At 50.6% G+C, this 19,784-nt stretch overlaps 1 protein-coding gene across 2 annotated transcripts in view; it reads right to left on the bottom strand.

Moving 5' to 3' along the window:
• The window catches only part of CHID1 (chitinase domain containing 1), a 33,690-nt gene extending 14,843 nt beyond the window's left edge, over nt 1-18,847 (bottom strand). Inside the window, exons 1-8 of one of the 2 annotated variants that reach the window (XM_084771857.1) lie at nt 18,696-18,847; nt 10,643-10,796; nt 8,834-8,983; nt 8,313-8,445; nt 7,614-7,658; nt 6,695-6,801; nt 5,677-5,738; nt 1,706-1,798 (exon numbers count right to left, since the gene is read on the bottom strand). In XM_084771857.1, the coding sequence (XP_084627983.1) occupies nt 1,706-1,798; nt 5,677-5,738; nt 6,695-6,801; nt 7,614-7,658; nt 8,313-8,445; nt 8,834-8,983; nt 10,643-10,753 (701 nt within the window). In that variant the 5' untranslated portion in view covers nt 10,754-10,796; nt 18,696-18,847. Of the gene's footprint in view, nt 1-1,705; nt 1,799-5,676; nt 5,739-6,694; nt 6,802-7,613; nt 7,659-8,312; nt 8,446-8,833; nt 8,984-10,642; nt 10,797-18,526; nt 18,655-18,695 lie in introns of those variants that run through there. The other variant, XM_084771858.1, reaches the window with a different exon arrangement.
• Nucleotides 18,848-19,784: the final 937 nt, after the last annotated feature.

The raw sequence follows: 19,784 nt of genomic DNA, 5'->3' as shown, positions 1-19,784 counted from the left end.
CAGGGCAGGAAAGAAAAGCATCCCTGCACAACGCCAAGCGAAAGACAAACAGAACAGGGCCCCACTGCACACATATGTTCCATACATTAGAACAGAGCCAGCCAGCCCTACATAGTGAAACGTCTTCTCAAAAGAGTTAATGTAGCATCTGCAACAGGCGAGGGCAGCTGACATGGACTCTAGTTGCTGGAGACTTACCCTGTCTCCTAGTGCTGCCAGAGCTCACTCCTGGGCAAAGTGGCAGACCCCTCATGCTTTCCACTTCCCAGCTTCCCACCTCGAGGCACCAGAGCCCACTGCAGTGCAGAGCAGGACTCCTAGGATGGGCCTGAAACCAATGTGGACAGCTTGCTGTGTACTCAACGGTCCCCACTCATGGGCTGAGAGCTGAGGGAAGTTTATGGAGAAAAAAATTCAGACAGCAGGCAGATGTCCATGCTAAACAGAGGGGCCTGAGCACTGGCTTGAGCTCATAAGTCTTAAGCTTTGAACTGCCTGAGCAGTATAACCTGTAATGACAGGTGGCACTAAGTGACACAGGGAAGGTCTTCAGCAACTAGTGTCCCTGTTGGCTTCCCAGGCACCTTACAAGTGCTATATTAAGTGCAGTCACTTTTTTTTTTTTTTGAGACAATATCTCACTGTGTAACCCTGGCTAGCCTGGAACTTATCATGTAGACCGGGATGGCCTCAAACTCACAGAGCTCCACCTGCCTCAGCTTTCACCTTTATGAGACATGTAGCCTTGGCCGACCTGGAACTTGCTATATAGACCAGGTTGGTTTTAAACTCACAGAGATCTGCCCTCTTCTGCCTGCCAACTACTTGGATTAAAGGTGTGCACTATCATGCAAGGCATAAGTCATTTCTTTTATAAGCATCCATCAATTTGCCAATGATATCCCAGGCCTTGGAGGCATATCCAAACATATCCATCCAGCTACTGTTATTTCAGATAGCTGAAGATTCAGAGATGACCAGAGAGAAGGGTACTTTCTTCTAGTGTGTAGGCTAGGGAGCTCAGCATCCATCTGAGGGTTTAAATGCTAAACAGACAGGGCTGCCCTTGGACGCTTAAATACCATGAGGATTCCTAGGAATCCTACCCAATAGTTTTACTATCCCCCCCCCCCAAATATCTGCTCCTGCCTGCTGTGCCCCAGGTCTATCTTCAGATGAATCTGAGTCTCCTATTTCCCAGTATTGGTATTTCTAAGCCAAACACTGGTGATTTCTATGAGATGCTCTAGGCAGGGTGGACATGGGAATCCAATGGCTCCAGCTGTAGAACCTAGGTCACTACATCATGTCCCAAAGGTGCCAAAAGAGCTGCCTCACAGGGCTGGGAATGGTAAAGAGCCAGGGTCTGGAACAAAGGCCCAGGTCCACTCAGTGGTCCCAGCTGGCAGCAGCTTGCCCAGCTATAGTGTAATACGCTACAGGCATGAGTATTGACAGCCAACCCCTGAATCAGGTGACCTGGAGCCCCAGAGACAGATAATGAGTCTCAACTTGTGGATTCTCACGTTGATGAGCTTCTCAATAGTACGCAGAGGAACAAGACAGGTTAGAACTACAGTTTGGCTTCCCTCACCCCCATAACCAAAGCAGAATGTAATCAGAATCCAGACTTTGGTTTTGGTTTTGAGGGGGGAGCTCATGTTGACAACAGAGGGACTGTTTTCTACCCTCAGAGTGTACTTACCCAGGGGTGACGGCAGGTGGGATGACCAGAACGGCCAGCAGCCGGGCCTGGTGCAGCGCCTCAGCCAAGTGAGTAAGCATGTGGATGAGCCCTCTGCAAGAACCAAGAACCAAGGTTAGCCTAGAGCACCGGGGGGTGGGGGTCCTGGCACCCACTGCTTTCAGAACATAACAAATGAAATCCCAGCCTTAGTCTCTGTTGCAGAACTACAACTCTCTTCACAGAGTTTCCTGTAGCACCCTTCAGTGTGAACCCATGAAAGGAGCTGAGGAAAAGGAGACTCTGTATCCCAGTTGGGCTTGCCTTTCCTCATACTTGGGTATCCCTAGAAGAGTGGTGTCTTCAGGGCACCGAAGGGCCTAGAACACTGACCCAGAGGAATCCTAGTCACTGAGCAACTGGTTAGGGGTCCTGGGAAGCAAGATGGGGTCGGACACCTGAAGTAGATACCAGGAGAGCAGGGAGCAAGAGATGTGGAACCAGACAAGAGGGTGGAGGAGAGAGGCAGTTGGTGGTGTGTCTCAAATGTCAGCTTCTCTCCCCACATGGCCTGGGAGCCCACTCCTTACCCCTCTAGTGACCTGTGACATGCTCTAGAGACCTGTGACATGCTCTAGTGACCTGTGACATGCTCCACACCAGCTGCTTCCCTGAAAATGGCCATCTTAAAGGAATTGGCCTAACGAAACTACTATGAGGTCAGGCTTGTTATGCTGTGCTCACTCAGGGAGGAACTACTGCTGTTGTGTAAAGGAGCTCTTCTCTCCCTCTTGTACAGCCACACCATCAGGAGCAGCTCCATCTGCAGACAGGGTGACAAGTCCTACATTCACACAGCCAGAGCTGAGTATCCTACTGGCCCAAGACCTAGTACATCTCTAGAGTCCTCTTAGCGGCAATGGCTTCAGTCTCTCTGATGTGGCCCAAATTGAGCTATAACTTTTCAACACGAGTGTCAGTGATTCCAGTGTGACAACTCCAGCCATGAAGGTCTAAGGCCACTTAAGTCCAAGTTGTCTGTCCTTCTTTGGTCTTGTATACAATTTGCGGGTTGCAGTTGGCAATACAAGTATGATACGGAGTTTTCAGGCAGCCCATCCTCACTCTTCTGTGGCTTGTCATCTACCTGCACAGCACTTATGCAAGTGGACCATGCTGGAGACCAAAGTGGAGTACGTTGCCTGAGTGTTGACGTGCCAGAGGCTCAGAAATATGGAAAGCCAACCCCACCAAATGAGGTCTTTGCCTGACTATAGGACAACAGCAATATGATCTTTTTCCAGGGCATACAAGACTTAGGACTAAGGAGTGCCTAAGATGGTTCCAGAGCTTTCAGAAGAAAATGTGAGCCTACCTCATCCTCCTCAAGGGGATGTCCATAGCCACTATGGACATAAAGATTCATAAGACAACCAGATGGAGTTCTAGTGGGACTGGTAGTAGTAGTGCCTCCACAAAGGACTTAGCCAACAGCTCCTACAGGCAGCCTATCTCTGAGCTTGTGCTAAGTGGCATGTGGCCAGAAGCCACTGAGCCCAGCTTTAGGACTGGTACACTGAGATTAGACCAGGTGGGGGACACAGAAAATAGGGACTTGGTTAGCAGTCTCTTCTCCACCTTACTGAGGAACTAGCATCTTCCAGAGACAAGTTTACCATAGAGCTGACATGGCCAAAAATCTACTCTGTCTCCAACGGCCATTACTTCCCCTGCCACTGATGCCACCCACATTTTGGGGGGATTATTACTATAAAACCCCCTTGGTGTCTGGGATGAGCCTTGAATAGGACTGGATAAAGCCAGATTGCTGTCCATAGCACTACCTATTTTAGGGCCCCAAACTGACTGGTACTCCATGGGGACCAGGGGTTTGTCTCCTTCCCTGAAGAAGAGGCTTTGGTGGAGAAAGGGACCTAAAACTAAGTGGCTCTGAAGGCTGCCTGCCAAGCCTCTCCTGCTATGACTAGCAACTTCTGCCTAAGGATAGATAACTGTGACATATGACAATCTGAAGACAAATCCCCAGAGATGAGTCACACAGTTCCCTGACATATCCACTACGCTCTGGGAAAGTAGGGCAACAGGCCGTCTCCTGAGAGCATGAGTCATGGGCCCCACCATCACCTCAGACTAAGGGCAGGAACATATGTGCCGATCATGCTGACTTAGATGCCTATAACAAAGAGGTGGGAAATGGCAACCAGAGCACTAGTCTCCTTAAATATTCCCATTGTGGTTTTACCAAAACCAGGCTCATCCTGGGACAGGGTCCAAAGGAGTGACAAACCAGACGGCTTTGGGGGCTCAGGAGCTAGTCACTACCTATGCCTTAGCCCCATTAATGCTCTGCAAACAGTTCTCCACTGTCCCCTGAGCACAAAGGCCCATGTAGGCTGCTCCTACCTCCACCTCTGCTACTGTAGACTCAGAGACTCCCACCCCCTAGACCTCTCTATCTGATATTAATGATCCATTGCGAGCACAGACACAATATAGCCATATTTCACTGCATTGCTACTTGATGTGCTGAAACACAAATGAATTATAGCAAATCTCTGATGAATAGATCTGTAGTGTCCAGAATTAAAAGAAGGGATGTTGGCAGCAAAGTTAGCTGGGTGAGGCCCTTTGCCCAGCAAGGACACAGAGCTGGGCCTGGAGACAGCACGTGGCTGAGAGTCTGGGACACCTACCTCTCAGGTCAGAGCTGGGGTCCTTCAGGGGCACTGCAGGCAGAAGATTCCCCACTAACTCAGGGACATACTTCTTCCCCTGTGGTTTCTCCTGGGTGGTGTCTTTCATCACGATAAGGCCCAGGCACACCTGGATCTAGGCACACCTTCCTCTGGGCTCTCAGAATGGACATGACCTCCTCATTCTCAACCAGAACCTCCCTTGAAGGCTACAGGAGAGTCGTGTGAGGATGCTGCCTCCTAGTGGGCAGAGTTGAGACCTACAGTCTTCTGTAAATAGCAAAGCCTCTAAGAGTAACACTGGGGAAGGAGCCAGTAAAGGACAGTAAAGGACAGGAGAATGGCTCAGCCATCCTGAGCTGTGGCTTAGAGAGCATATGTGGAAAACTCCCTCATGCAGGAAACAGAGGTGGAGCTGATTCCAGAGCCTCTGCTGCCCAGACACCTGCTTTGGGCTGCAAACCTCTCCTGAGGTTATACGCGGACAACACCAGCCCTATGCAGGGCAAAATGTTCTTGTGTCATCTTCTAAAGGGTAGAATTCCCTTTAAATTCCTAAAAATACCTTAAAAAGGTAGCTATTTTAGGTGAGCCAAATAATCTGAGCTAAGGAGGAGCCATTCCTCAGTGCTGTGGCAGCCCCAAGCTATGCTGGGGCAGCTGGCACTTCCCATGATTCCCTCCTTTCCTGGTATCACTGGCAAGGGGCGGTAGGATCCTGTGAGGTTAAGGTGTGTTGGCTGTTGTATGGAACTGTGGCAGCAAGGAGACATGAGGGCCCCCCACAGCTTCCTCCCAGCATACCGCTCCCATGCACTTACACATCCCTTCCCCAGTAAACCTTGTGACCACCACACCCAGGTCTTGGCCACACTCTACCAGCCTCTTTTCAAGTCCCAGGGAGTCTTCTTTGTGAGGAGTTTCTGCAGTGAGGAAATCTCTACTTGGGTCCAAGCTGAACATCTATAGCACAGACCCGGCCACCCTTTTCTCACTGAGTCCTCTTGGGTGAGGATCCCCCATTTCTGTTAGACTTCCAGGAGGGACCTCCAGACTACAACAGTGATGTCGTCAGGAGAAGTTGCCTGCCCCACGGCTATTCCTAGCTTCTCTGGGTAGGCCTCCATCTTTTTTAGGGTCCCATCCCCTACCCAGAGCCCAGAGGCTGAGGAAGGAAGGCCCTTCCAGGCACATTCCCTCTTCCTTGGTCCTTCCTCTGGCTCCTCCAATCGCAGGGGCCAGAAAGAAAGCTAAGCAGCTGCCTATATCCCTACTCACACATGTTTCTGGCTCAGCAACTGGCTCCAGACCTCCACCACAAAACCGTCAAAATGCTGGTTCTGAAAGAAATCGGCAGGTGAGGAGAAATGGGAATTTAGGAGGACTGGGGGAAGACAGGAAAGATGCCACTGACCTGGCCCACCTGGCAAAGTAGCCCAGTAACTCATGAGGCAGCACGGGGAGGGGGTACCCCATAGCAGACAGGAGGACAGAGGTGCTCAGTTGCCCACATCTCTCTACCCTTGCTGTAGCCAGGCATACTGACGGCCAACAGGGATGTGCTCATCCCAGGGAGAGTTATGGGGTTTTAGCCAAAGGAAGTTTTTTTTGGCTCCAAAGACAAAAATTATCCCACCTTTGAGACTCCCAAAGGTGGTACAGCCTGAGGGGTTTATGCTATCCACCCCAGAAGACATAGGTTGCATAAGAAGATACCCAAGAAAAAAAGCCAGGCAGGAGGTGCCAGGTCATACTACCTGTAATCTCAGCCCTTGGGAGGCAGAGGCTGCTGGATCAGAAGTTCAAGTCTAGCCTCAGCCACACAGTGAATTCAAAGGTTAGTCTGGGCTTTGTGAGATACTGTCCTAAAAAATTTAAGTTAAAAAAGGCCACAGAGATAGCGTAGAAGGTAAGGGAGCTTTCTGCCAAGCCTGGAACCTCAAGTTTGATTCCTGGAATTCACATGGTAGGAAAGAACTCCAGCAAGCTGTCCTCTGTCCTTTACAAATATGTTGTGCCATTTGCCCTCTACACACACCACACAAAAACAAATAATTACGTTAAAGAAAAAAAAAAAGAGGGAACTGGCAGTGGTGGTACAGGTACACACCTTGTCTTGACCCCATCCCCCCAAACGAGGGAGGAGCCAAGTGGGGGCCTTTTGGAAGCCCCAGCCAGAGAGGAAAGCAAAGCAAGACAAGCAGGAGAGCTGGGAGTGGGAGGTACAGCCTGTCTCGGGAAGTGGGGCCCGGTGGCCTGCGCTCCCATCCTCGTCTGAGGAGCACACAGGTCTCACCTTTGCCACCTGTACCACAGTCTTGCTGAGCTCTTCTATCTCATCCTCACTGTCTAAGACATTCCGGAAATCATCATAAGTCCAGTCTTCAAACAGAAGCCGAGGCACTGGTGGCAAGAGAGAACACACAGAAAGGTCATGGCCAAAAAACACTGAATTACCCTCTGCTGTTTGCTATCTGCCAAAAAAAAAAAAAAAAATCCCTTGCCTCCCAGACCAGTCAGACCAGCGTCAACAGTGAGGCCATGCAAGGCTCTCATGGATCTGTCCAGTGCAGACATCCTATACCCACACAGCCTGGCAGGAGGAAGGGGAGAACAAAGAGATGCTAACATATCAAATATCTTTAGAGCTGACCTTACAGGAAACTGGCAGGGCCAGGCCCCCACTCATCTACATCCTTGCCACCCTGCCTACCTCAATCTAACTTGATGGCTTCCACTCCTGAACCACAGGACGGAATGACAGGTCCCCTGCTGTCACTGCTTCTGAGCCTCCCTGAGCCTGAGCCCGATGATAAGCTTCCTCTGCTGCCCTCAGGTTCCCCTTGTTCTTTGGGGGAAAATTCCTTCCTATGGCAGCTGTGAGCCTCAGAAGCACAGGAAGGGTAGGGGCAATGTCACCCTCAGGCCCAGCCTAGCGTCTGGCTCCAGGAAACTCAGTAACACTTGCTAGACAGGAAGAAAGAAGGAAGAGGGAGAACCATGTTGGAAAATCACCAGCCAAGGAGGGAGGTGGTGCTGGTGGTGGCCAAGCTCAGCTGACCGCTCAGAGCCCTGAGGGGAGAGATTTACCCTCAAGTAGCACAGCCTAGATTGGAAGGAGCATGCAAGTCTCTGCCCACACACAGGGAGGCTGTGCCATCCACATGGTATGGCTGGGGCTGCTCTCTGACCATGCCCAGGCCTGCTGGACTCACCTATGCGCACGCCTTTGGCATGCTTCTTGACAGCTCGCATCCACCCTGTCAGAGATGAAAGGGGCAGTCAGTAGTCCAGGCCAAGGATCTAGACCATTACTCATCCCTTCCGAGCCTGGGGCAACCCAGCAGTCACTCCTGTCCCCCTTCTCTTCTGTTCTACGCACCAGCCCCTTCCTCCCATCGTCCTTCCCGGATCTTCAAAGTATCAGAAAAAACTACTCCTGGTCTCATGAGTCCAAACGCAGCTAAGCCTCTCCTGTTAATTCTGTCCGAGGCCAATTGGATCTCGGTGAGTTCAAGGCCAACCTGGTCTACAAATTGAGTCCAGGACAGAAGGCTAACACAGACAGACCCTGCCTCAAAAAACAAAAACAACAGCCGGGGGTGGTGGCGCATGCCTTTAATCCCAGCACTCGGGAGGCAGAGGCAGGTGGATCGCTGTGAGTTCGAGGCCAGCCTGGTCTACAAAGTGAGTCCAGGATGGCCAAGGCTACATAGAGAAACGTTGTCTCGAAAAACCAAAAAAAAAAAAAAAAAAAAAAAAAAGGCATAATCAGAGTCACATACTCTCAGAAAGACAGACAGACAGACAGACAACCACACACGACACTTTTATATTCACACAGACACATGTACATACTATCATACTCTTGTTAGCCCTCAGGCCAAGCACAGATAATAAGGAAATGGAGAAACCTTGGTCCACATCATGGAGGCCAGTGATTTCAAACATCTCACGACCACGTCTCTTCAGCTGCAGCCAGACTGGTGAAATCTGTGTGAATTTGCTCCCAAAGACCTTGGCAACATCATAGCCATGGCTGTTCCACTGGCAGAGGAAGTAGAGGGCAGACAAAAGACAAGTGAATGTATCCCTGCACTGCGGCAGTGCTGTCACTTGATGCTTTGGACATGCCCAGGACAGCCATCAGTATCAACAGTGCTGGACTCTGAGCTGCCATCAGTCCCCTGCCTGGGATCAGGGCTCTACAGGCCTCAACTATGACCTCGGCAGCCCTAGAGCCCCTCTATACAGAGGAGGCATTGCTGCGGGTCACCTGAAGCCACAAGGAGCAAGCCCCAAGGGAGCCCTGGCACCCTTCTCTCTGACATCTCATGCTGGGTGTGCTCCTCCAGTCTCACAGTAGCAGCACCATGGAGGGCAGAACAGCAGCCAGGAAGACAGCCCTGTTCTACACCACAGAACCCTGACTTACTGGGGTGACGTAGCCTAGGGCCTCGCCAGCGAAGTTCCTCTCCCGAGCCCTTGCTGAGCAGTAGCTCCGATGTTCAAGAACCACATCCTCAGCTCTGATGTCCGTCACCACCAGGCCCCGATCCTGAACAGGTTTATCTGAAAACTGAGTCTGAAACAAAAGGGAGAGGGAAAAGCTGACCTCTCGTCTCAGCATGGAACGTGGCACTTGAAGCCACAGTGGCAGCAGCGAGGCCGTTCCATCCAGCCACAGACCATGTCTCTGGATTAACATGGCACTGCTGATCTGCCCCTGTGGGTAAAGGGTAAAGGGTAAAGGGTAAAGGGTAAGTGACTTCAGAAGGGCACTAGCACTTAGCAGGCACAGTAGCATTTGTCAGGGGCTATTCAGCCTTGATTTGGACTGTAGATCAAGCAGGAGTCTATGGTGGCTCCTTCTACATAGGAAGACTGACATTTAGCACTCAAACCACTGGGTTCTCATCTAGGCACCCCAAGTCCACACACTGAGAAGAGGGAACCTCAGTTAAGAAAATGCCTCCAGAAGATGAAGGGCCATACTCCATGGCCAAGCCCCATCTGAGTCCCCCAAGCTAGTACGCTTGCCTCTGCCCCACCTCTACTCCTAGAAGCCCTCCATCAGGTTCTCAACTTGCCACACTCTGGGGGCCCAGCTCAGCCTTCCCTAATAGTGGTTGATTTCCTGGTCTTCCTGTAAGAGACAGTGTCTTAGGGTTTCTATTGCTGTGATGAAACACCATGACCAAAGCAACTTGGGGAGTAAAGGAACTTGGGGACTAAAGGGTTTATTTGGCTTCCATATCACTGTTCATCATTAAAGGAAGTCAGAACAGGAATTCAAACAGCGCAGGAACCTGGAGGCAGGAAGGAGCTGATGCAGAGGCCATGGAGAGGTGCTGATTACTGGCCTGCTCAGCCTGCTTTCTCACAGAACCCAGGAGCACCAGCCCAGGATGGCACCACCTACAATGGGCCCGGCCCTCCCCTATCAATCAATAATTTAGAAAATGCCCTACAGACTTGCTTACAACCCGATCTTATGGAGGTCTTTCTTAATTGAGTTTCCCTCTTCTCAGATGACTTCAGCTTGTGTCAAGCTGACAAAAACCATCCAACACAGACTGAGATGCCCACTGTTTTGGTTTTTGTTTTGTTTTGGTTTTTTGTTTGTTTGTTTGTTTGGTTGGTTGGTTAGTTTTTTGATACAGGGTTTCTCTGTGTAGCTTTAGCTGTCCTGGACTCTCTTTGTAGACCAGGCTGGCCTTGACCTCATAGAGTTCCACCTGCCTCTGCCCCCCAGTGCTGGGATTACAGGTATGCGCCACCATGGCCTGCTCATTGTATCGGTAAAGAGCAGCTCTCGGTCCAGGCCTGGATCATAGGTATGGTCCTGTGCCAGCAGCCTGGCATGGGGACTGTTGGGGCTAAGGAGGGAGCTGGATGTGGCCTACCTTTGGGTTTGCAACCCCTAGGCATATCCCAAAGGAACAGCACAAGGGACATGATGGAAACACAGTCTGGGGCTGTAAAGATGAGAGAATTCAATAGCCATGGGATAGGAAAAGCAGACAGATGGAGACTGACAGAGTACAGAGTCTGAGTAGGGAAGATAATGACCTACTGCTTCCAGATCCAAGGCTGTAAACTCACAGCTCCAGCAAGATCCTTCCCCAGAGCACACCTGCCTGTTGGCTCAGACGAGCCTGTCAGAAAGTTGTGTAAGGAGCCAAGACCTTCATGTCCTGACTCACAAAGACCTCAGCCAGGAAGGTCACCTCGAGTTCCCTACCTTCTCCAGCAGCGTCTTTGAGGCAGCTTTTTTGGCATCTGACTTTGACAGGGTGGTGTGAACAGAGCCACAGGCCAGAGCAAGCCAGAGGACATGAAGAAGTGGCCACATGGTGGGCGTGTCACAGCAGGAACCAACCTCTGGGTCTAGGGGGCTGCAGAAAGAAAGAGGAACATGAGGGCGGATGACTAGCAGAGAGATGTGGCATGAACTAGACAGGATACTTATCCTAATAGGGCTTGAGTCCTTCCGGCCCTTAGGCCAGACCTGGTTACTAAATTAACCTAGAACTTCTAGGCTTCCCTGTCCAGATCACCGGGACCTCCTTGGACAACCATGAGCTGTCCAAAGCTTTCCTCCTGACCAAAACCAGCCAGCCATCTAAGAAAACTGGCTCCCATATTCCCTCAAACCAAAAGAAACCTCAGCAACAGTGGGGCCTGAGTGTGGAATAACAAAGCCACAGAAGGTACTTGAATAGACTATAGACAACTACTCATGTAATCCCAGAGCAGAGAAATCTTTTCCAAGTATATCGCTAAGGAAAGAGAATACAAAAGACAGTATCATCAAAGTTTAATGTTTAAAAATGTTTAACTTGGGGCTGGAGAGATGGCTCAGAGGTTAAGAGCACTGCCTGCTCTTCCAAAGGTCCTGAGTTCAACCATATGGTGGCTCACAACCATCCGTAATGAGATCTGGTGCCCTCTTCTGGCCTGCAAGCATACATACAGGCAGAGCACTATAAACATAATAAATCTTTAAAAAAAAGTTTAACTTGAGCTGGAGACATGGCTCAGTGGTTTAAGAGCACTGACTGCAACTTTAATGTGCACCTTTCACAGCTGGGTACCCTGTTAAGTGCCTATAGTCTCAGCCACTGAGGACGGTGAAACAAAAAGCCTGCTTGAACCCAAGGAGTTCATAGCTAGCTTAGGTGAAATAGCAAGACCCTGTCTCAAAACATGGAGGAAAACAGCTGTAATCCCAGCACCTGGGAGGCAGAGGCGGGCAGATCTCTGTGAGTTCGAAGCCAGCCTGGTCTACAGAGTGAGTTCTGGACAGCCAAGGCTACACAGAGAAATCATGTCTCGGGGAAAAAACAAAAACCCTAATCCTAAATAAGTAAAGAAATAGACAAATAAACAAAAGGCAGCCCAGTAAACAAGGTCCCACTATAAAAACAAGAACAAGTTTCAAATACAGAAATACTTAGAGCCCTAGAAATGAAACAAACACAGATGAGACACAAGATGGTGTCTCCACCTAGCATGTGAAGGGTTACAAAAAAATGATTCCTTGGGCTAAGCAGGAATTCCAGCTGGGAAAGGCCTTTTTGAATGACAATGTGGCCATAAATATTACACTGTCCACTGTACACTTCCTTCCTTTTCCAAGTTCCACTTCAAGGATGTCCCACACACAGGAACCAAGCTTAGGGACTCAGCACTTCCGATATCAGAACAAACAAGCACGGAGGTGCCTGTGATCGATGCAAAACACCACAGAGCTGCACTTCCTCAGCACAGTCTGCTTTCGTCTGAGACAGGATCTTCCTAGGTACATCCCAGCTGGCCTCCAACTCAAGGGCCTACTGCTTTAGCCTCCCAAGTGACAGGGTGTTTGCCATCACCTTAGCCTAACAGTCTTGTTTTTATGTGCATATGCTCACACATAAAAGGCTGCAAGGAATAAAACTAGAAGCAGATGGCGAACCACTGCTCATTTCTTTCTTTTTTTTTTTGGGGGGGGGGTGTTCCAAGACAGGGTTTCTCTGTGTGGCCTTGGCCATCCTGGACTCACTTTGTAAACCAGGATGGCCTTGAACTCACAGCGATTCGCCTATCTCTGCCTCCCAAGTGCTGGGATTAAAGGCATGCGCCACCACGCCCAGCTCAATTCTTTACTTCTATGTTCTGCACAGAATTTCCGTTAGTTGGGCAATTCACTTTTAGGTCCTAGGAAGTGCTGGATGGACACGGCCCAGCTGGACTGTCACTCCCACAATGGGACTTCAAGACAAAGTGCGCAAAAGTGTATCAACTAGTCTCATGTCCCTGATAACACATAGTCTGTTAGACCAAGTGAGGAGACCTACAAAGCCCAGGAGGGCTCTGTGGAGGCCGACCCGGCCTACTGCCCAACAGGTGAGCATATGGCTTTCCCCTCTGGTCTAGAGCACCTAAGGATGCCTGAACCTAGGCCGAGAGGCTCTGGACAGGCAGCCAGGCAGGATATAAGGCACTAATAGTAGCTTAGAGGTTAGAGGCAGGCTCAGCCCAGTGCCTGCCTGTCTGTTCCTATGACCTCCAGGGCTGACTGCTTGTTTCCCATCTGCTTCCTTTTGCTGCCACTTCTCTGTCACACACACACTGCTCCTGGTGTGACCTGAGGAAAGCTAGGAATGTGGCAGTAAGGCTCCAGGCTTTGACACCCAGAACACCAAGGCACCTGTATGAAGTTATGACTAACACATGGTCTTTAAGTAAGGCAAACTAGGAAGATTCCACTAGAAAACAGGCAGACCACAAGAAAGTCTAGACCCGAGTTTGAGGCTCTGAGGACCTAAGGAAAAAAAAAACTGTAGAGTATATAAAATAATGCTGGATTCTTTTTTGGGGGGTGGGGTGGGCGGTTTTCGAGACAAGGTCTCTCTGTGTAGCCCTGGCTGTCCTGGCCTCGCATTATAGACCAGGCTGGCCTCGAACTCACAGGGATCAACCTGCCTCTGCCTCCTGAGTGCTGGGATAAAAGGCATGTGCCACCACACCCAGCCAATGCTGGATGCTTGAAGCCTCCGGCAAAGGCAGTGATTGTTCTAAAAGCTGGCTGTTTAGAGAGGTGAGAGCCATGACTCTCTCACCCTAGTCTCCCATCCCACTAACTTCTCCCCCCACGGCAAGATGAAAATTAAGAGGAAATAACTTTGTGTATCTCACTTTACCTCAGCTCACCACCTTGCCCTCACAACTGGCAAGCTTAGACTCTGTGGCCCATAGCCCCTGGGAAATTGAAATCCTGAGCACAGTACAAGGTTGGGACCGGTGGCCCAGAAAAGCCCACAGCTTGCTGGGTCAGTTTGGGACTGTGACTACTTGAGCTCCCAGGGACGTCTTTAGCCTCTGCACCTACATAAGCACGGCTTCTCTCCTCCCTTGAGTGAAGAACTGGGTCACAGAAAGAAAGAAATAAGAACCAGGAGGTAAGGAGTCCAGGACTGAGAGTATGTCCAGGTGCTGGGTGACCGTGAGTCTCTACTAGTGTCTACTGCCTAGACTTGCAGCTGGTCACCTAGCCTAAAGCCCTCTGCCTACCGCCTCCTAATCCCCTGACCCTTGACTTTATACTCATAGGAAGAAGGGGTCAAAGAAGCCCAGCCCGGTGGCCCAGGCCTATTATCCCATTACTTGGGACTTGAGGTAGAAGAATCTAGCTAACATTAAAGCCTGTTTGGACAATGGCGTTCTAAGCCAGCCCGGGCTACTTATCAAGACCCTTTCTCAAAATAAAGGGGGGGGGGGGAGAAGGGCTGGACATGTAGTTCAGTAACTCAGCACTTTTGTAGAATGCAGGAGGCCCTGCATAAAATATTGCTGGAAGCTTGAAGCCCCCAGCAAAGGCAGTGGTTGCTCTAAAAGCAGGCTGTTGAGAGAGGTGAGAGCCATGACTCTCTCACCCTAGGCGCCCATCCCACCAGCCCGTATATCCACTTGCCCAAAATAAAGGAGGTGGGATGCGCTGAAGATGCACTAAGCACACACTGCTCTTGTAGGGGACCTGAGACAGGCCTCCAGCACCCATGTCGGGTACTCACAATGTAGAGGACCTGAGATAGGCCTCCAGCACCCATGTCGGGTACTCACAACTACCCATAACCTGTTCCAGGGGATCTGATGCCCCACTCTGAGTCCTATAAACACTTGCACTCACATCCTCACACACAGACACAAACATGTAAAAAATTAAACCTTTTTTAAAAGGTGGGGCCTATCTGGATACATGGAGGAAGGTAGGCCAGTTAGTTTGTGTCTGGCAGCAAGGGCCGAACCAGAATCAACACACTGCTCCCACCATGTACCCAGCTGCCCATAAACGTGGATCTCCAAAGCTGGGTGGTGGTGTGGTGCATGCCTTTAATCCCAGCACTTGGGAGGCAGAGGCAAGGGGATCGCTGTGAGTTCAAGGCCAGCCTGGTCTACAGAGCAAGTTCCAGGACAGCTAAAGCTACACAGAGAAACCCAGTCTCAAAAATAACTAAATAAGGAGATCCAGCTTTCTAGACCACCAGGGTGTGCATGGTAAGGCACATGCTATGATGTGAAGGGTGTCCAGGCTACGGCACCTTCTGTGGTTCCCAGTGACCACGGCTCTGACGGCCATCAGGGCAATTTCTCCATCATCTTCTTCATATAGCAGACTCCCAGCGTCACACATCAAAATGTGTTCGTTCCCAAGCATTAACGACCATCCTTTAGGCAGAAGGCCCTGTCTGCACACAGTGTGTCTTTGGCCTACTCGAGTCTTGGCTCCCGCTTCATACAAAGCTAACAGTGGAGAATATGCTATAGTCTTTCTAACTCTGGGACTATAAATCCCATTGCACTGGAAAGACTGCCTTAGTGAGGCTGACAAAGAGTCACGGCAGAAGCTTTCAAATGTTTCTGAAGCAGACTTAAGGCAAGAAATGTCAGGTGCTTTTTAAAAAACGCATTAATGTGTGCAAATGCAAACTGTGTGCATGTGCAGAGTGAAGAGCTAATCAGAGTTAACCCTTCTTTGTGATGCACTGTCAATTTTAGTTCTCTTTAAATAAAATAAAATAAAATAGCTAGCTTTAGGCCAGGCGGGGTGGCACATGCCTTTAATCCCAGCACTTGGGAGGCAGACGCAGGCAGATCGCTGTGAGTTCGAGGCCAGCCTGGTCTACAAAAGCGAGTCTAGGCAGCCAAGGCTACACAGAGAAACCTTGTCTCAAAAAAACAAAAACAAAACAAACAAACAAACAAAAAACAAACAAAAATTAAGAAAGAAAAGAACAGAACTAGCTTTAGGGGGGCTGGAGAGATGAGAGCTCATCGCCCTCTTCTGGCCTCTGTGAACACTGCATGCACACAGCACACAGACATAAATGCAGGCAAAACCCACATACACATAAAAATTAAGTTGGTGAGATCATTAAAAGGGGGTGAGAGTAGGATGAGCTGGAGAGAGAGCTCAGCAATTAAGACCACTGGCTACTCTTCCAGAGGACACGAGTTCAGTTCCCAGCATCCACATGGCAGTTCACAACTATCTGTAGCTCCAGATCAGAAGATGACACCCTCACACACATATACACGCAAGCAAAATGCCAATGTGCATAAAATAAAAATAAATAAATCATTTTTAAAAAATTAAAAAGACAGCCGGGTGATTGTGGTGCATGCCTTTAGTCCCAACAGAGGGAGGCAGAGGCACAGGCAGGGGGAGTGCTGTGAGTTCGAAGCCAGCATGGCCTACAAAGTGAGTCCAGGACAGTCAAGACTACACAGAGAAACCCTGTCTAGAAACCGAAGGGGGGGGGGGAGAACAGGACATGCCTTTAATCCCAGCACTCAGCAGGCAGAGGCAGGTGAGCGCAGTGAGTTCCAGGCCAGCCTGGTCTACAAAGCAAGGACAGCCAAGGCTAACACAGAGAGATCCTGTCTCCAACAAAAAAACAAAAAACCCCCCAAAACAAAAACAAACGAACAAAAACCCCAACAACAACAACAAAAAGGAAATTACTAGCTTTTGACAGTACTAGGAAGGTGGAACCAGAAAGATTAAGAGTTCAAGATCAAGCCAGGTGCGGTGGCACGATGTGAGTTCAGCGTGAGCTCGAGGCCAGCCTAGTCTATGAAACCAGTCCAGTCCAGTCAAGGCTACACAGAGAAAGCCTGTCTTGAAAAACCAAAAAAAAAAAAAAAAAAAAAAAAAAGGCCTTTGGCCCCCAGATTGATCTCCTGCTTTGGTGTTGCAGGATTTGAGGGACGAGCATCTGTTACTACCACTGCCTGTTATTAGTTCCGTAGTGCCAGGAAGTGAACCCACGGCTCCACCCATGCTAAGCAAACACTGGGCCATACTTTCAGCCCTGAGTTCTCTTAACAGATCCACAGCTCGTAGAGCGAGTACGGTGACCATCCTACATTTTCACTTCGGAGGTTTTTTTTCACTTTTGAGAACAAATTTTGGAGCGAACCGCTCATATGAGGAGGTGGGTGACTGTATGGTTGGAAATGAAGGTGACGGAAGAAGCGGGATGATCACAACCCCAGGTGACATTTATTGACCACACGTTGCATGCCAAACCCGGTTGAAGTCTGCACAAGGCCGTTCCACAGCCCAGGAGCCAGGCAGACATCACTGGTATCGCCAATCTCAGATGAGGAGACCAAGCTAGGGGGCAGGCCACCAAGCCTTCGGGCACGTGGCTACCATCCCGTGCCCAGCTGCACAACGCAATACAAACAGGACTGCTCTAAGATGGCCCAAGTCCCAGTTCTGTCACCAGCACAGTCCCCTGGCCTCTCTGGGCTCCAGTCTATGGAGACCCGTGGAAAGTCCTTTGGAATTTTTCCAGCACAGGGTGTTCAAGGCTTGAGGCTGTGCCGAGAGCAAGGCCTAGCCTCACATACCCAGCAAACTTGAAGGAGCCCACCCAGCTTGCTGTCTACCCTCCTACCTCAGGCTGGGCACGCCAGCGACCATTCGGACACACCGAGCTCATTCTCTATGCCCCACAGCCACTCTGGCCCCACTGACTTGTTTGCACACTCCCACTTGTGACTCCACAAGGTAGGCACACCAACTCACACATCTTGAAATCTCACTTCATTATCTCACACTCTGGCTCTTGTCTCTACTCCTTTACACATCCATGTTTCTCCACATACATGTGCACTCACAGTCATTACTGTGTTGATGGCCACATGCTTCCTGCTGTTTTCTGGCCCCTTCCCCCAACTCTTTTTTTTTTTTTTTAAAGATTTATTTATTTATATAGTAAACAGCTGGGGTTTTTTTTTTTTTTGCCTGCATGTACTCCTGAAGGCCAGAAGAGGGCACCAGCTCTCATCATAGATGGTTGTGAGCCACCAAGTGGTTGCTGGGACTTGGACACAGGATCTTAGGAAGAATAGCCAGTGCTCTTAGCCTCTGAGCCATCTCTCCAGCCTGCACCAACTCTTTTTTTTTTTCTTTTTAATTTTTAGAAAGGGTCTTGCTATGTAGCCCTGGCTGTCCTGAAACTCATTATACAGCCCAGGGTGGCCTATAACTCACACAGATCCATCTGCCTGCCTTTGCCTCCCAAGGGCTAGGGTTAGAGCCATGTGCCTCACTTCTGGCTCTCTTGATTTTATACAGTGACTTGTGCTCTCTCACACTCTCACATTACTGTTGGCTCCGAAGCCCCCTCGCATTAACACACTTGCCTTCACACCCTCCAAAACGCTGTCACTTTCTCTCCCACACCGCTCTCAGCCTAACCGTCCTGTCACACTAACACAGCTGCCCTTACCCTCACACTCATTCTCCCGTGCTTTGTCACCCTAATAAAGTCATCTTCACACTCAGTCTCACACATACACTCTCACAGGTTCTGGCCCTCACACTCCCTCTCACCCTCAGATCCGCTCTCTCTCTCACATACTCGATTACTCTCACGCTGACACACTCGCTCAGACCCTCCCATCGGTTTATCCGCACTAGCTCACACTGAACATCTGCCGGACTCACACTAGCTCACAGTCACATCTGCTCAGTTCTCACCCCGATCCCCACTTGGTTTATTCTCCTACCAGCTCGTTTCTCACACTGACACAATCGTTCTCCTCCTCTCCTTCTCACACACTTCCTCACCCTCACATGCCTCTCTCCCACATTCGCTCTCATCCGCGCGCTCTCCTTCCCGCTCACACTCTGCCCGCTCTGTCCGCGGAGAGCCTCGCTGCTCCACGTCTCCGCATCATGACGCGGAAGCTGAAGCAGTCCAAGAAGGAGCAGGCGTCGCCGCCGCTGCCGGGCTCACCTTCATGTCAGGAGACCGGCTAGACCCATCAAGCACGGCCGGAAGGCGATTCAGCGGACCGGAAGTCCCGCCCATAGACCACCACACGCTATCGCTGCGCCACGCCAGCTTCCTAAATGTCAAGCGCACGGCACACTGGGATGGGGCGGGACCAAGCCGGTTGGGGGCGGGATTAAAGGAGGAGCCTCGTAGCTGCGGAAAAGGGGGAGAAGGGTTTAGAGTGAGTCGGGACGCCGCAGTTGGGTGGGGACAGTGCGCGCGGATCGGGTACTGCGTGATCGTGGGTGCTGTTTCCGTTCCTGCAGCCAGTCTCCTTACTGTTCAGAGCCTGGCGTGCAGCAGAATCGTGGAATCAGATCCCGAGAACCTCGCAGGGATCCTGGTGGTGCTATTGAGCGTCCCCTACTCCAGGCGTGCTGGCTGGTTTCCTTAGCGCCCACGCTGAAGTCTACGTCATGTCCACATACGCGACCGTCCCTGCTAAGTCTGGGTGGCGCGGGTCACCACACGCGTAGTCAGTTCCAGGTGTGTCAGGACAGTCTCTACTTCATGAACTCTGTGCGCCAGGCTTTTGACCCTCTCCCCACATTATTCCCGCTGCCACATTTCTGTTGTCACTGTCCACAAGTCTGCTGTGCCCACTACAGGGTCTCCAGCAGGGACACCGTGCTCCGGGCAATGCACCCGTTCTTCTCCGGGTGGCCTTGCACAGGCGAACGTTCTACCTGTCCGAGTCCCAGAGCTGTTTCTGTCCTCATTTTGGCCTTGGAAATTGTAGGAGCTGGAACCCACAGAGGCAGAAAACACTCTCCCCACCCCCACCTCAGCCTTAGCAAGAGGAGCCCAGACGCTTCGTCGAGTGGGTTGAAAGCACACGTGACCAGCATTTTAATTTTTCATCAAGCTGACTAGTCCCCACCCCGATCCCTTGCTGTTCCCAGCAGTTTCCTGCAGAAAAACCACATTTGGCCTGTCCACACCCATCTTAAACCCTCGGCCCCACTCCACAAGGGTGTGTTCCAGGATTTGCAGTGCGGCTGTTTCCCCATTCCTGCTGCTGCGGAGGTTTCTCGCTGAGCAGAGTCTGTG

Source organism: Acomys minous, assembly GCF_964271855.1.
Source record: "Acomys minous genome assembly, chromosome: 2".
In the NCBI taxonomy this organism is placed as follows: Eukaryota; Metazoa; Chordata; class Mammalia; order Rodentia; family Muridae; genus Acomys; species Acomys minous.
Note: the sequence above shows the minus strand (reverse complement) of the source record. Positions and strands in the feature narration are given on the sequence as shown.